Source organism: Ailuropoda melanoleuca, chromosome 6 (genome assembly GCF_002007445.2).
Source record: "Ailuropoda melanoleuca isolate Jingjing chromosome 6, ASM200744v2, whole genome shotgun sequence".
NCBI classification, from domain to species: Eukaryota; Metazoa; Chordata; class Mammalia; order Carnivora; family Ursidae; genus Ailuropoda; species Ailuropoda melanoleuca.
In genome coordinates, this window is record NC_048223.1 from 1,274,586 (window position 1) to 1,292,306 (window position 17,721).

The 17,721-nt window shown below is 40.1% G+C and overlaps 1 protein-coding gene and 1 long non-coding RNA gene across 2 annotated transcripts in view; one reads left to right on the forward strand and one right to left on the reverse strand.

Moving 5' to 3' along the window:
• GYG1 (glycogenin 1) overlaps window positions 1–350 on the reverse strand; it is a 32,804-nt gene extending 32,454 nt beyond the window's left edge. Inside the window, exon 1 of the mRNA XM_034661852.1 lies at window positions 158–350. Coding sequence (XP_034517743.1) covers window positions 158–335 — 178 coding nt within the window. The 5' untranslated portion in view covers window positions 336–350. The remainder of the gene's footprint in view (window positions 1–157) is intronic.
• Window positions 7–17,238, forward strand: LOC117802618. The gene is made up of 5 exons (XR_004625968.1): window positions 7–125; window positions 6,633–6,768; window positions 9,031–9,745; window positions 15,682–15,757; window positions 17,127–17,238. It is a non-coding gene; the product is annotated as an uncharacterized LOC117802618 (long non-coding RNA).
• Window positions 17,239–17,721: the final 483 nt, after the last annotated feature.

A 17,721-nucleotide genomic window follows, 5' to 3' on the forward strand; every position in this document is an offset into this window, starting at 1 on the left:
GGCACGCCCGACTGCAGCCAGCCTGCAACTTTGCGGCGGTCCTCGTCCTGCCAGGAACTCCCCCGAGGCTGCGAGGCGGGGAGGCGGCGGAGCCGCGGACGGCAGCGCGGGGCGAGGAGCCGGAGGTCCGGGGGGCGGTGGGCGGCGCGGCGCGTACCTGTCATGGTGCTGCCGGGGGGCGCGGCCGCCGCAGCCGCAGGTTGCTGGCTGGGAGAAGCCGGGTGCCGGGAGGGAGCGCGGCCAGGGAGGAGGCGCGGCGGGAGCCCAGCGTGGGCCCGGAGCGCTCTTATACCGGCCGTCACGTGGCCGCGCACGCTCCCGGCGCCCGGCGGCATCCTCCCCGCCGAGCGGCCGGCGGGGGTGGCCGACCCCCGTCCCCTCCCAGCCCTCCAGCCCCGGGGCTGGGCTCCTGTCCAGCCCCCGAGGGGCGCCTGGCCGGGACCTCGCACCTCCGCATCTCCCCTAAACCGGGGATTTGGAACAGAACTTCGGGGTCGAGCGTGGCATCAGCAGGGCAAACTCCCGAAGAAGAGCCAATAGTTAGAGAACCCTAAAAAACAAAAACCCCAGATCACTCTAGTGACAATAATTCACTTGAACTGTTTGAAATAAAGTTTAAATTTCACTCTTTTCACCTAGAATTACAGATCAGCCTCTGGAAACAGTTTTCAGTATTCTCACAATGGTCTTGTGGCTTTGACTGAAAAATGAAATGAATCTGCACTATATTATTTAGATTCTTGGAGCCCTCTGCATCCATTAGACAGGGTTTCACTGATTCCTTACACCAGCTCCATGAAGTAGGTGTTCTAGCCTCATTTTACAGATGAAGAAACTGAATTACAGAAAGGTGAAATTTCTTGCCTGTGGTCATACCATCAAGTGGAGAAGGTAGGCAGTTTGGTTGATAGAACTAACCTTCCTACCAGTAAGGCCATGACATCTCTGCCACGTTGGTGCCCTGAAAAGGTTAACAAATTATGGTAACTGTGGTTGGGTAATACAGTTGTTTAGGTTAATCTGTTTCACAAATCATGAAAAGGTGAATTTGTCATTTTGCTAGGAAGTTGAGAAATAGCTCTGTATTGTGATCACACCCTTCTCTCCCCATCCCCTCCACCCAGCCCAAACATACCAGGAAAGGAACAGGTAGTTCAATTCTCTGCAAACAACAGTTGCTCAGTAAATGCTGAATGGAAGCCAAATAGGAAATTGACAACATCAGTTCAAAAAATGAAATAGATGCGTAAGAATAAGTGTTTTATTGCAAAGGTGGGATTGCTATTCTTAAATCAACTATCTCGGTTTCCTCAAGTGTGGGCCTGGACCACCTATGTTAAAATTGCTTCGGGCACTTGTTAAAATGTTAATTTTTGGTCCTAAGTCCAGACCTCCCGAATCAAAATCTTAAGGATGGAGCCCAAGAGTCAGCATTTTAATTATCATTCTCCAGGCAACTCTCTTGATCCCTTCCCCTTCCCCCCACCCCTTCATGGCATGGAGATCACTGATTCACTTGGGAATACCTCCTGGTTACTTGGCTTTATAAACTTCCTTTGTAGGAAGTAGAAATGTGGGGGCAAACGTACAATGGAGGGGTTTTCATGTATTCAAACCCTGTGGGTTTAGGAGAGGTGATGCTCTTTAAGGGATATGAAGGGTGTGCTTGAATTGTACCTACCTGGGAGAGGGAAAACAGTGGTGCTCCAGGTCTAAACTGCTTCTTTCCATACTGATAAGTGGGTGAAAGAATAAAGTTTCCATCTTTCACTCAGGAACCCTCCTGCCCTTGATGATTCTTTACCAACTGCTGCTTCACAGCAAAGTGTCCAGGCTGGGCTTTCACAAAGGGTGATGCTGGGCCCAAAAGGGCAAAGCCAGGAGGAAGATCTGGGGGCAACTAGAACAGTAGGGAGAAGTTCCTTAGGAACAAGCTCCTCTCTGCTCCATCCTCTAGGATGTTTAAGTAAGAGTGGTCACCACAGCCTTCTTTCCTGTGTTTTGTGCACATTTACAGTAAGAGAACGTTTATAGCTTTCACCACCTTAATCAAATAGGGACATTTTAAGGTTGCTACAACATTGTCTCAATTGAGATTACTAATAGTGACGCACTGCCCAGTTTTCCTGAGGCTGTTTTATATTGAGTTTCAGTGAGGTATGAGAGCAAGGCCTCTCAAACTTGAATGTGCACACAAATTGTCTGGGAAATCTTGTAAAAATGCAGATTCCGACTCAGTAGTTTGGAGTGGATCTCCCTGGCGATGTCCAGGTTGTGGACCAATTTTGCATAGCAAAGTGACTGAACCTTCTGGATTGAACATTCTATCAGGATTTAGACGTAGTGGAAAGACATACAATGTTGTAGTGGGACAGATGTTTGAGAATTTCATTTATTAAATTTTTTCCAGTGAAATTTGTGTAGCAGAATTTCTAAATCCTAAAAGAAAGATTTAAATAAGTTTAAAACAGAAAAGCTACTCAGGTACTACCAACTTAGTATTATCATGACTATTAACCATTTAAACCTATGCTAAATGTGTATATTTAGCATGGTTGGTCCAAAATTCATTTTTAGTTGGCTTTGGAATGCATTATGTAATTTTTTGGCAGGATACTTACCTTCCTAATTATGTTTTGTTTAAGATAATGCTGAAATCAGTTTGCATTCCCTTGAGCACACATACTAATTGATGGTGGGAGCCACTGACCTAGAAATATATTCCAGAGCAGAGGGCAACCTGCTGGCCTAAGACAAACGGTTCCCACGGACAGGCCATGAAATAGATATATCACATCTGCCCAGACACAGGAACTAACTAGTTAACTAAATACTTAAAATGTTGCCCTTAATTGGTAACACACCAAATCTGTACCTGGAATTGTTGCCAGTGATCACAACCCTGTCTAATTCCAATTGAAAGCTTATTCAAAAAATATTATCTTTGGAGGCCCAAAGTTGTTCATTCTTCACTTGAAAGCTGGACTCCACAAGTTGCAAGGGCCTGTTGACTTGTCACAATGCCTTTAAAAAAACTCGAACAGCTTTCTTAAGATGTAATTCACATATAATAAAATTCAGCCATTTAAAGTATATAATTAGATGGTTTTGAGTGTATCACAGAATTGCACAAATATCATCACAATCTAGCTTTAGAACATTTCATCACCCAAAAGAAAACTATACCCATAAGCAGTCACTCCTCTTTCTCTCTTTCCCTCAGCCCTCAGCAGCTACTAATCTTTCTGTCTCTATAGATTTGTCTAGAAGGATTTGCCTGTATGTGGTCTTTTGTAACTGGCTTCTTTCATTTACTACCATAATGTTTTCATGGTTCTTCCATGTTAGGGCATGTATCGGCGTTTCAGTCATTTTATTGCCAAATAATATTTCATTATATATGACATTTTAGTTACCATTTCATGAATAAACATGTTGATGAACATTTGGGTAGTTTCCATTTTTATTTATTTATTTAAATTATTTATTTAAATTCAATTTAATTAACATAATACTGTATATTAGTTTCAGAGGTAGAATTCAGTGATTTCATCAGTTGCTTACAACGCCCAGTGCTCATTACATCAAGTTCCCTCCTTAATGCCCATCCCGCAGTTACCCCATCACCCCACCCTCTTCTCTTCCAGCAACCCTCAGTTTGTTCCATACAGTAAGAGTCTCTCGTGGTTTGCCTCCCTTTCTGTTTTCCTCTTATTTTATTTTTCCTTCCCTTCCCCTGTGTTTTGTTTCTTAAATTCCATGTATGAGTGAAATCACATGGTATTTGTCTTTCTCTGACTGACTTATTTTGCTTAGCATAATACCATCTAGTTCCATCCACGTCATTGCCAATGGTAAGATTCCACTCTTTTTGATGGCTGAGTAGTATTCCATTGTAGATATATACCACATCTTCTTAATCCATTCATCTGTCGATAGACATCTGGGATTTTTTCATATTTTGGCAATTGTGCAATAAACACTGGGGTACATGTGCTCCTTTGAATCATTATGTTTGTATCCTTTGGATAAATACCTAGTAGGGCAATTGCTGGATCATAGGGTAGCTCTATTTTTAACTTTTTGAGGAACATCCATACTGTTTTCCAGAGTGGCTGCACCAGTTTGCATTCCCACCAACAGGCATCTGATTTTCATATCTAGTAGATACTCTAAATTTATATTCTTGACTAAAATAGGGTTATCATTGACCTTTATACAAGGAACAATATTGTTTTGTTCCATCACAAGACAACCTTTACAAACTTCACTTTGGCATTATCATTAGTGATAGCTGTCACTTACCTGATGCAAGGCTTCTTATTCATATTAAATCATTTAACCTTACCAACAATCAAATGAAGTGGGTTGTCTCTAATCCCCACTATTGATGGGAGACACAGAGCTTACCCAACACTATACAGCTAGTAATTTGTGGAGGTGCTTCCCAGTCTGTACAATAACCAGCGCTTGGTTATGTGTGCAGGTTGTGTATATACAAAAGCTGCGAAAGGAGATGTGTGCAGTCTCCGGCCACCTTTTCCCTGCAGCCACCATGGTTCCCTGCGTAAAGTGGCATTATGTTCTCAGCTTTTTCTGTGGATCTAAGGATGCCACAGAGAACTCACTGTGGCTTTTCCAATGTGCTGTGGATGATATTTGCTGTGTCACACAATTTCTTCTTTCAGGGGATCCACAGGAAAATTTTCACCCTAGTCTTAGTATCAGAAAGAATGTTGCATCTCCTTAACCCTTAGTTTTTTTCTTTATCCTATAGGCATTTTGAATCTTATACCTGCTTCCCTCTTTTTCAGTCCACTGAGAAGCTTATGGCAAAATCGGCAGCTACTTCCAGTCGTTCTTCAGCCTCTCCACCCTGCCTCCACTTGCATTACTTACCCTCATTCTCATGCTTGCCTGATTTATGAAGTTGCGTGAGAGCCTTTGGAAGTGGGGGAGGCATGTGGAATTAATTAGTAAATAATTAAGTGATCGGAGGTTTCTAGTGGGAGTAGAGCACAGAAAATGAAATTTCAGCTCAATTTGGGTGACTCTGGAGGTTTTTGTGGTGGTTTGTCAGTAAAATGAAAATTTCGTAAATTAGAGAGGCAGGGTTACGGACCCAGACATGGGAATAACCTTCTGTAATTAGCTTAAGATTAGTTAAAAAGACAAAGTAATTGAATGATCTTTCAATCTTACTTTATTATTTATTCTACCAGTAACACGATAACAACATGTTGGTGATCAAAAAGCAAAAATAAAGTTGTCCAGGATCTCTAACCTTGAACACTTCAAATATATATATCACCTTTCAAACTTGAGTTACCATATTTGTTACCTTTCAGTTTGTGGGTTAAATCATTTAAATTAGTGAGTTATAAGACTAAAAATTAAGAGAATCTCTTAGTTATCTGTTCTTTAAAATCAGCTTTATTGTAGCATAATTTATATACAATAAAATTTACTTTTTAAAAGTGTACAATTCAGGGGTGCCTGGGTGGCGCAGTCCTTAAGCGTCTGCCTTCGGCTCAGGGCGTGATCCCGGCGATCTGGGATCGAGCCCTACATCAGGCTCCTCTGCTGGAAGCCTGTTTCTTCCTCTCCCACCCCTCCCCCGCTTGTGTTCCCTCTCTCGCTGGCTGTCTCTCTCTCTCTCTGTCAAATAAATAAATAATAAAAAAATAAAAGTGTACAAGTCAATGAGCTTTGACAAATTTATACTATCATATAACCATCATCAACACAATCCCCCCCCCCAAATTTCCCTCTAGTGCCTTTGTGGTTAATCCCATCCCCCGACCCTGGTCCCTGGCCAACACAGCTCAGATTTCTGAGCATATAGATTTGCCTTTTGTAGAATGTCATGCAAATGCAATCCTACGGTCTGCAGTCTTTTGTGTCTGGCCTCCTTTCGCAGGAGGCTTCTGAGGTTTATTCATGTTGCTGAGTATCAGCGGTTCATTCCATTTTACTGCTGAGCGGAATTCTTTCGCATGCATACACCAACATGTATTTATCCATTCACCAGCAGATGGACATTTGAGTTGCTTCTGCTTTGGGTTTTATGAATAAAGCTTCCATGAATATTCAAGTGCTAAGAGCAGGATTCCTGGATTGTATGGTATGGTATATTTAAGTTTCTGAGAATGGCAGTTGACTTCCAAAGTTCACTGCAAAAACTGCATGAGATCACTAAGTTATTGTTTTTATATAAAATTGGTTATGTCCTAAGATGATCTGATGTCCATTCATAGTAGGCTGATAGAGAAGGGGACAAAAGTCCCCACATGTATTACTGACGAATGACTTCCCTTGAGCATGCCAATGCCATATGCTTCTAACTGCCCAGCATGTGTACGCTCAGTTTGAGAAGGATTAGAAAAGATGACCCCAAGATTCATTACGATCCAGAGTTTTAGTGATCTGTGTACTGCAAGCTTTTACCTGAAGAGAGAACACCACTGTCACCAAACCTCTAGGGCCCAATATATATTATAGAAAATACTCTCTCGTGGATTGTATCACCTGAGCTTCAAAGCAGCCTATCAGGTCATCTAGCTGGTTACAGGATATTTTCACAAGGCCACTGGTACTCTAGCAATAATTTTATTCTTTTTTTTTTTTTAAAGAATTCAACTTCCGGCTTAACAGCAAGACTAAAGGCTGTCACAGGTGACCCTGCAGAGCCCTGAGCCCTCTTACATTACTGAACTACAGCCAGTCCCTCAGGATCTCTGAGCCCGATCCCAGCCCTGAACCTCCAAAGTGAGTGTGAGGTTGAGGGATGTCTGTTGATCACAATGTTTGGAAACAAAAAAGTGTTTTTGTTTTTCTTTTCCGCCAGGTGAAAATGGCTTTCTTTGGTTCATGCAGAATTACTTTCCCTGTATTACAGATGATATAACTGAAACTCCGAGAAGTTAGAAAATTGCTCAAGGTCATTTGACGAGAGAGTGGTGTGTCTCGGTCTTCTTAAACTGCTCTGCCTCCCTGGAATTTGAGTGGGAATCAGAGTATTCCTCAGAATTTGGGACCTCGGAAACACTCATTGCCAACTCTGGTAGTCAGTATGTCAATAATCTCTCCCCATCTGCTTCTGCTTTTGAAACAGAGGAGATGGAGGAATGAATGAGGCATTGGATTTTTGAAGAAGAATCTCTAAGAAGAGAAAAAGGGGCAGAAAGTAGGAGAGAGATGAATGTTGGAAGCAGCCTGAGAGAGGTTCTAGCCCACAAGCAGGCAGAGAAGGAGTCAGAGTTCAAGTGAAAAAGAGCCAAGAAGGCTCCAAGGTCCTGAAAAAGCTGCAGTCAAAGGACATATGTCACTTCACTCTTACTAATTCCTAAGCAGCTTCTCAAATGGATCCTATTGCTTACCCTCATTCCAGGGAGAGGTCATCGGAACAAAGGCTTAATGATTTCTTGGAGTGTCCGGAACTCCTAAAATATCTTTACCTGTCTGAAATTCCTTTTACAGAGGACAAAATATTTCATCTATAATTAGAAAGAAAAAATAAGTTCCAGTTGAAGAAGATACATTTATTTGGAGAGCTAGTTTTATGAGGCACAGTAAGGAATAGGCACTGCATACACAATCTCATTTAATCTTTTGGACAGCCCTGTGCCGGAAATATTATTTGCTCCATTTTGCACACAAAATGATGAGACTGAGAGGTTAAGAAACCGTTTACCTTCAATGTGTGAATATGCCTTTCATGAGCCAGTAAATAGGTTCTGTGTCCAGGGGTATTTTTGTCATACATGAATACGGTTTGTGGGTGCAGCTTTGCTTGAAATGATTACTGAAGATTTTTGAAAACAAACTTCTTTTTTTAAAAAACGAACCAAACTTTATTAAGATAAAGCAACATATTTTCAGAAGATCCATTCGTTGATGTATCACTGTTTTGCACACAGAACAACTATAGTAACATATAATTCTTAGAACCATGAATACCTAGTGCTTTCGTGGTCATTTATAAATGAAAGAGGTGTTTATGTAGAAATAGAAATTTACTCAGTCCTGGTACTTAAATTTTTTAAGGAATATTTAAGGTTTTTTCCCAAATACGTATTTTAAGCATTTTAAAAATTATTTTTGAAGATTTTGTTTATTTATTTGAGAAAGAGACAGAGAGAGTGACAAAGATAGCACGCACGCGAGAGAGAGAGAGAGAGAGAGAACGCCAGAGAGGGGAGAAGAAGGAGAAGCAGGGGGCCTGAGAAGAGAGGGGCTGCATCCCAGCACCCTGGGATCAGGACCTGAGTCTTAACCAAATGAGCCACCCAGGTGCCCCTTAAGTATTTTTTTAAAGTAAGGTGAGAAGAGACTTTTTATCATTCCACATGAATCAATGTAGCCCTTGAGCTTTAAAATACTTCCTCACTTCTGTTTTGTGTTACATGGCTCTTAGACATATGCTTCTGGCTGTTTTCACTTTTGCTTCTGATGAAGTTTGAAGTTCTTTATTTTTGCATTTTTGCTTTGTTTTATTTGGGTTTGGGTATTTTTGGTGTGATAACTGGATAAATCTTTGGTTCCCAAAGTATTTCAGGTTTTGTTCTGTTGGATGATTGAGATAATTTTTTATTTGGACTTAAATAGCTTTAAAAATGTCCTAAAGTAGCCACCACGTTAAATGTCATTGGCAAGTATTGAGGAATTATCATCTGCTAACCTCTATATTCCAGAAACAGGTTTGCAGTCAATAGCTTAAGGGCTGGTGGGTAAGCTGAATCTGTGCAGTGTGGACTGACCTTGAGCTGAAGATTTTTCACTGCCAGTTTGCATCAGGAAAATCCCTCCAGCAGCCCGGGATCTTCCTTGAATACTACAGAGCTGAAAGCTGTGGCCAGAATTTGATACCCCACCCTTCTATGCCAAACAGGGTGCTCCAGCCCAAACAGTTTGGTCATGGTACATCATTGGGATGCACCCAGCTTCTGGCCTGGCCAAAAGCTTAAGAGCAGTGATAGCATCTAACCTTGCGAGGCCTATCCAAAAATCAGCATGTGAACTCTTTGGCAGGTTCTGTCAGTGTCAGCTGAGGGCAGCCCTTTCTGGAAGCAAGAGGGTTCTCCCAAAGGAAAACGAGGCGGAGCTGCCTGCCACCTGCTACAATCAAATTCAAGAAAGTCTGTGACCACTGTATGTGAATCTCATAAAGGCATGTCTGTAAGAAAGGTACTAATCACCTGAGGGACAAGCAGAACAGTTTTTATGAAACATACCGGTTACAGGAATTTGACAGATCTCCTGCACAAATCGGTTTTTTTTCTTTTCTTTTTTTTCAAGATTTTATTTATTTATTTTTCAGAGGGGGAGAGAGAGAGCACAAGCAGGGGGAGCTGCAAGCAGTGGGAGAAGCAGGCTCCCCACTGATCAGGGAGCCCGATGTGGGACTCGATCCCACCACCCTGAGATCATGCCCGGAGCCAGAGGCAGGTGCTTAACCAACTGAGCCACCCAGGCACTTCACACATCAGTTCTGAAAGAAATAGCATTTGTCCAGAAAAGGTTTTGTTTGTTTGTTTGTTTGTTTGTTTGTTTGTTTGTTTGTTGTTTTTTTGAGGTCAGGAGAAAAATTCCCTAAAGGTCCAGAAGCCCTGCGACTAGCGGTTCCCGAAGAACGTGCTTGCTGCCGAGGACGGCCAGTGTTGCCGCGCGCCCAGAACAAAGCACGGTGCGCACCCGGCCTGCAGGGCCGCTGAGATTGGAGGCTTAAACGTGAAGACCTTAAACGGTAGGTAAATAATCAAGCCTGATGGCTGATGTTTAAGGTTAAGTTTGAATAAGAGAAAAAATGGTGGAGGGTCACACAGGAGTCCACATTCTTTTAAGATTTGATTTTTCTCTTTTGGAGATTTCATAAGGTTTTCTTTATACTTCTATTGGTTTCAAGAAGATTGAAAATTGGGTCCAAATTTTTAGGGCTAGAATAAATAGACCATTGTGTGATGGTGTCAGTTAAAAAAAATTTATAAAAAGAGTTAACTGTTTGAGGCAGTATTTCAATACCGAGGTTTTGTTTTGTTTTGTTTTTTGGTTTTCAGCTAAAAGTTGAAAGAGAACAGACCATTTTCATATATTTTAAATTATGTTATTTAATTTTTTGAAAAGTAATTTTTTAATGGTTCAAAAATAAGTATAAAAAGGTCAATGGTGAAAAGCCTTCCTCCAACTCCTGTCCTGCTCTCCATAGATAACAATTTTGTGCATAAGAAAAATGAATATATAGGTAATCCCTTCCCCAATTATATGTAAAGGGAACATCCTATATATCTTGTTATGTGGTATCTTATTATTATTTTTTAATTAGCAAATTTTATTTTTTAGAGCGGTTGTAGGGCCATAGCAAAACTGAACAGAAAGTAGAGTTCCCATATACCCCCTGTCCTCACAGACCCACAACCTCCCCCCACCAACATCCCACACCACGGTGCCACATTTGTTACAACCAGGGAACCTTACACAGACACATCATGATCCTCCGAAGTCCCCAGTTTCCATTAGTGCCCGTGCTGCGCATTCTGTGGGCGTGGACGTATGTGTAACGACAAGTGTCCAGCATGGCAGAATCGTACAGAGCAGCGCCAGTGCTCTGAAGTTCCTCTGCGTCTGCCTATTCGTCTCTCCTTCCTCCTAACTCTGGCAGCCACTAATCTTTCAGATTGGCTTCTTTCGTTCAGTAATATGCTTTTAAGATTCCTTCATGTCATTCCGTGGCTCGATAGCTCATTTCCTTTGCGCGCTGCATAATATGCCATTGTGTACCACAGAGTACTTGTCCATTCATCTCCTGAGGGACGTCTTGGTGCTTCCAAGTTTTGGCAGTTATGAATAAAGCTGCTGTAAGCATCCATGTGCCAGTTTTTGTGTGGACATAAGTTTTCAGTTCCGTTGGGTAAATGCCAAAGAGCATAACTCCTGGGTCATGTTACCATATGCTTAGTTTCGTAGAAATCATCAAACTGTTTTCCAAAGTGTAGGTACCATTTTGCATCCCCGCTACAAATGTTGTCTATATGCTCACCAGCATTTGTTGTCAGTGTTTTAAATTTTGGCCATTCTACTAGATGGGTAATGGTATCTCATTATTGTTTTAATTTACATTTCCTTGATGACCTAGGATGTGGAACATCTTTCCATATGCTTATTTGCCATCTGTATATCTTCTTTGGTGAGGGATCTGTTAAGGCCATTGCCCTATTTATTAATTGGATTGTTTGTTTTCTTATTGTTTACTTTCAAATGTTCTTTGTATATTTTGGATAACAGTCTTTTTTCAAATATGTCTTTCCCAAATATTTTCTTCCAGTCTGTGACTTGTCTTTTCATTCTCTTGACAGTGTCTTTCACAGAGCAGAAATGTTTAATTTTAATGAAGTCCAGCTTATCAATTCTTTCTTTCACAAACTGTGCTTTGGTGTTGTGTTTAAAAAGTTATTACCAGGGGTGCCTGGGTGGCTCAGTTGGTTAAGTGTCTGCCTTCAGGTCAGGTCATGATCTCAGGGTCTTGAGATCGAGCCCCACATCAGGCTCCCTGCTCAGCAGGGAGTCTGCTTCTCCCTCTCCCTCTGCCTGTCTCCCCCAGCTTGTGTTCTCTTTCTCTGTGACATAAATAAATAAAATATTAAAATAATAATAAAAATAAAAAGTTATTCCCAAACCCAAGATCATCCAAATTTTCTCCTATGTTATCTTCTAGGAATTTTATAGTTTGCTGTTTTACATTTAGGTCCGTGATCCATTTTAAGTTAATGTTTGAGAAAACTGTAAAGTTTGTGTCTAGAATAATTGTTTTGCATGTGGATGCCCAGTTGACCTGGCACCGATTGTGGCAAAGACGAATTTTTTCCATTGTAGGGCCTTTGTCCCTTTGTCAAAGATAAATGGATTTTATTTGGGTGGGTCTATTCCTGGACTCTTCTATTCCATTGATCTACTAGTCTATACTTATGCAATACCACACTGTCTTGATTATTGTAACTTAATAGTAAATCTTGAAGTCAGGTGGTGTCAATCTTGCAACTTTGTTCTTCTTTAATCTTGAGTTTGTTATCTGGATCTTTTGCTTTTCCATATGAACTTTATAACCAGTTTGCCAACATCCACAAAAGAACTTTCTGGGATTTTGAGTGGTATTGTATTGAATCTATAAATCAGTTTCGAGGAATTGACATCTTGACAATACTGAATCTTCTTACCCATGAACATGGAATATCTCTCCATTTATTTAGTTCTTTGATATCTTCCACCAGAGTTTTGTTTGCCTCATATAAATCTTGTACATACTTTGTTAGATTTATACTTAAGTATTTCATTTTGGGGGATGCAGAAGTAAACAGCTATGTGTTTTAAGCAAATTCCCCTTGTTCATTGATGTATATAGGAATGTATATTAACCTTGTGCCCTGCAGCTTTGTTATAATTGCTTATTAGTTCCAGGAGTGTTTCTTCTTGTCAATTTTTCAAATTTTCTACATAGATAATCATGTCCTCTGTAAATAAAGATAGTTTTATTTCTTTATTCCCAATCTATATACCTTTATTTCCTTTTACTGTCTTATTGCATTAGCTAGGATTTCCAGTGCAAAGTTGAAAAGCACTGGTAAGAGGGGACAGCTTTGCTTTCTTCCTGATTTTGGTGGGAAAGCTTCAAGTTTCTCACCACTAAGCATGATGTTAGATTGTTGTTGTTGTTTTTTATAATGGTTCGTTATCAAGTTGAGGAAGTTCTCTATTCCTAGTTTGCTGAGGGTACCTTGTTTTTTTTTTTAAACAATAAAGTTTGGAGACCTTTCTATTATGAACATTAAGAGCTGCCTTATTATCATTATTATTACCTACAGCTGCATGGATATTGCATGGATATGCTATTAACTGGATCTTTGTTGATGGGTATTAGGTTATTTCCACATCTTTTGTTCGCACCAATAATGGTGCAGTGGCTATCTATATAAGTAAACCATTCTACACATTTAAAAATTCCTAAAAGTTGAAATAAAAGCATGTATATGCATCTGTTACTTTTATGACTAAATTTTACTCTATAGAGATTATACAAATTTATGCTTATATCAGGAATATAGGAAATATTTGAAAAGTTGTATTTCAGTGTGGTTTTGATTTTGTGAAGTTGAGCATATCTTCTCTCCTTATTTTATTTTATTTTTTAATTAAAAAAATTTTAAAGATCTTATTATTTATTTGAGAGAGAGAGCTCAAGCATGGGGTGGGGGGTGGTGGGACAGAAGGAGAAGGAGAAGCAGACTCCCTGCTGAGCAGGGAACCCTACATGGGGCTTGATCCCAGGACCTTGAGATCACAACCTGAGCTGAAGGCAGACACTTAACCAACTGAGCCACCCAGCCTTTCTTCTTCTATCTCTTTTTAAATTTATAATCATTTCTATTTCTTTTTCTTTCTATATCCTTTGCCCATTTGCTTTTTTTTTTTAATTGGACTATAGGCCTTTTTCTTAGTGAAGTGTTGTAGCTCTTTACATATTATGGAGATTATCCATTTGTCTGATATGAATTACGATTGTGTGTATATAGAGAGACTATTTTAACACAGAGTGGATTCTCTGTTCCAGGAGTGTTCAAACATATGATCACTTGGTAGGACTATATAGCAGGTATTCTTGGATTAGATCTCTGGACCATATGATTTTTTTAAAAAGATCTATTTATTTACCTGAAAGAAGGAGAACATGAGCAGGGGGAAGGGCAGAGGAAAGAGAGAATCCTCAAGTAGATTCCCCATTAAGCAAAGAGCCCAATGTGGGGCTCGATCCCAGGACCCTGGAATCATGACCTGAGCAGAAATCCAGAATCAATCACTTAACCGACGAGCCACCTACCTACCACCCCAGAAACATGTGATTTTTAAAGTACGTTCCCATTCTCAACTTTTATGATTCACTGGTCACAATTACCCTATTTAGACTAGAAAACCTAGGTTTGGTTAACTATGTACTCTCCACATAAAACAGTTTGCTTTCACATGGTCTACTCAGCATCTCCTTAGAAGACCGGGCCTGAATGCTTGGCAATCACACATTCGTCAAGTATCCAGTGACCCGCATCTTTGCACCATTTTCCTTAGGAAGAAGGAAGCAGCTGTAGCCTATCACCTTGGAGTACTTTGGCCAGCAGCCTGGCATCTTGGGAAATTTATCCAGCATGCATTTCAGAGGTATTCAGACACTTTTAGAAGAAAGCAAAGTCTCTAAAGGAAACCGAGAACATTAAAGATTTATGCATCTTGTGTAACTTGACTGTAAGAAACAAAGCCAGTTTCTGCTCAGCACTTAATAATATAAGATGAACTGAAAACTGCAAAGAAACATGTTTAAAGATAATAAATTTGTATAATATTTTTGTCAAATCACTCACAGCACACATTTTACAGGCAGCTTGAAAACATTTTGCAAACTAGAAAGATGAAAGCATTTGATATTTGTTTCCTGGAGGTGGAGGAACTGGAAGAGTCCTAGGTCTTCAGAGTCCCCAGAAGATGATTCTGCATATATTGCACATAGTTACCAACTGCTTGAAATCAGCAAGGCCTCATTTGGGACTTTGGACATGTCAAGAAACAGTATGGGGCTGATTGAAGTGAATGGCAATGAGAGGTCAGCAATTGCTGAGGATTTTTGTTCAAGTGCTATTTTTTTACTTTTCAAGTTTAACAGCAAGACCTCACTAACTTAGAGTACTTAAAGGGAGACATTTTTCTAAAAAGGATGAAGTGAGTTTAGGTAGTTATCAGTTTGGTATTTCATTTTTTTCTCCTTTTTTTGAAAAGTTTCCTTTTCTCAACTCTTTCCTAATTAGCTTCTGATCCCAATAACTCCGCCCCTCTCTTTTTCCCCTTCACATTTTATTCTTCCCTATCTCCAGCAGGTCTAATCAAAGGAATATGTTCTTTACTTTCTTTTTGCTATCTTTCCTTGAGGGCACATCCCTTGTGTTTGTGGACGACCTGACAGTGTTCAAGAAGGATGAGGTCTGGATCTAAATACGGTGGATCTAAACACTTGCTGCAGCAAGTGCACAATTGTGACCACAGCCCTCGACTGGGAGGCAGTGTTAGGAGAGGCCAAGAGTGAGCTTGGTTATTCTGGGCATTTGTCATGGCTGATCTGAAGGCTGATCAGGTCATAGATAGAAGCTGATGCTCTGGGAAACGGTGGACAAGCCAGGCCCTGCTAGGATTCGTGCAAGTCAAGTAACGGTTGGACCCACTACATCTGGCCAGCCATGAAGAACACCCCAAGACATCCCACCTGCTAGGCACCAGGTAGAAACAGTCGATATTCTCCATCAGTGAAAAAATGAGGACGGTGGATGAGGGGGAGGGTACAGAGAGAGGGAGAAAGAAAGAGAGATTCGAAAGCAGAAGCATTTCTTTTCTCACCGAAGTTACAAGACCCCCAGGTTGAATTCACAATAATAACAGGCAGGAGAAAGTTCAAATGGGTAAATCCCATGCATGGCATTAAAAATGGAACTTGAGCATATGCAAACAGCATGTCGACAGCAGATCTGAGGTGAGGGCGAAGCACAGGCTCTGGGGTGAGAAGTAAGCTTGTGCTGAGAAACCATCTGGGAAAACTCTTAGACTAATTTGAATTGAACCAAGCTGAGACCTTAAGCATTTCTTTCCATTGAGATCCAAGCCAGACAATGACACGCGTTGATGTTCAGTTGCGGAGATGCCCATGTGTCCTCGCCTAACAGCTGTCACGGTAAGTCCACGCTGCTCCTGAAAGCTAGATAATTAACTGCCGTTTGCTTTGAAGTCCATGGAAAGCTGCTTCCTACTGTGGTACATTTACAAGTCCTACAACTGCCATGTCAAATGTTCAATGCCTCAACTGCCTCAGTCCCACTAACTCCTTTAGATGTTCAGGTTTCTCAAAGGTATTCAAATCCCCGAAGCTGCTATGTGAGGTCTTTCAAGACAGGTGTTTGAAAAAAATATGATTTATTTTTAAATCATTAGACTATTAAATAAGTTTGCCAAAAATATGACTCTAAGTCATGGATGCTTGTAGTTTATTTTATTTTATTTTATTTTAACTGAGGGAGAGCTGTTTTCAAAGGGGTCAGATTTGGAGGAGTGGATATAGAATTGTTAAGTCTATAGCATTGGCCAGATAGTAGCATCACACAAAGAAACATGAAAAAGAGTATGTTAATGATTTTTTTTAAAAGCTTAATAAGGGGACCAATTTCACTTCTCTCTACTTTAGAAGTTTCAAAATAGGCTTTGGGGGAAAAACATATTTGTAAAAATATCCAGACTTAGGTTCAGAACAAACGTAAGTTTAAACTAGCATATGTATGTGTTGAAGGTAACAGGGGAAAAAGCACAACTGACTGAACAACTTGAGTTCCCCGTGTCCCACGTATATCTCTGGGTCAACAGGACAGTGGATCTTCGTAAAGGACTTTGGTTTCTATGTCTTCATCATTCAAGTGAAAGTGAATGTAGTTTTATTTTGAGCCTGCTGTAAAGGGAAAGTCATTAACATGATATTTTTAAAGATAATGTTTCATAGCATAAATTTGAAATGGATTACTAAGACTCTCGGTGAAATTACTTTAGTTAATTCTCCATACATTGCACTGTAGTAAGAAAAATGCCAGCGTTTTCATACTGAGATTATTTGGTTGGGTTAGCGAAGGGTAATTGCCAGTTTGAGTTTATCTTTGTAGTAAAAATCAAATGTAGACTGCATTGAGACAGAAACCCAGGATTTAACCTGTCTTATGGAAATCATCTGCACTTAGCAAAGCTTCATGGTTATTTTTCTTTTAAATTTATGTTGTTTTGCCTTTAGGGAGTTGATGGAAAGGCACTGTGAGTGTTTTTGTGGACAAAGTTAAAATTGTTTCATTAAATGTTAATGGACTTAATAGTCCAGTTAAAAAGAGCCCATATATTAGCGCGTATTCAGCACTTAATGCTGACATGGCTTATGTGCAGGAATTGCATTTGGGCCCACAGAGCTGAACGTCATATGTGAGCATAGGTTAGTAACGGGTTTTGTTCTTTTGCTATAAGGAAATCACCATTCTGTTTATAAATGACTCTGGTTTTTAACAAAACAGCTATTTCAGATGCAACCAATTGGTTTATTTTGGCCCAAAGAAAGATTTGGACATCTATTTGAACATTAGAAGCACAGCATGGCTCACTGGATTCAACAATTGAACAGAATGTGAGTTATATAAAATTCTATAATACGTCTCAAACTTTCTTTAGCACCTCACTATAAAGTGAGCCAATAATACTATTGGGAGAAATTACTGATTTTCAAGTATTTTGCAAATGTGCAAGAGGTTTCTGTTGATTGGATTTTTGGAAAGGGAACTCTTAGACTATAGTAAAGATGTATCTTTAAAATTGCATTAATTTTTGGCTGATGTAAGAGATTCCAAGTCATGCCATTCCTTCGGATTAGATGAGAATAAATACTTTCTGTAGTTTGAGCAGTTAAAGGTATATTATGTAGAGAGAGCAAGAGATACAGCCACAGCTTAGCTCACATTTCCACATGACCTTCCTTACTCTTGTCTTCAGGAATCACCAAATCATGTGGCTTTGGATGCACTGTTGTTAGCTCTTTTGAAATCAAACAGCACTCATGTTAATGTATCTATAAACATTTGGAAATAGAAATACTTCATTCCACATGTGGTTATG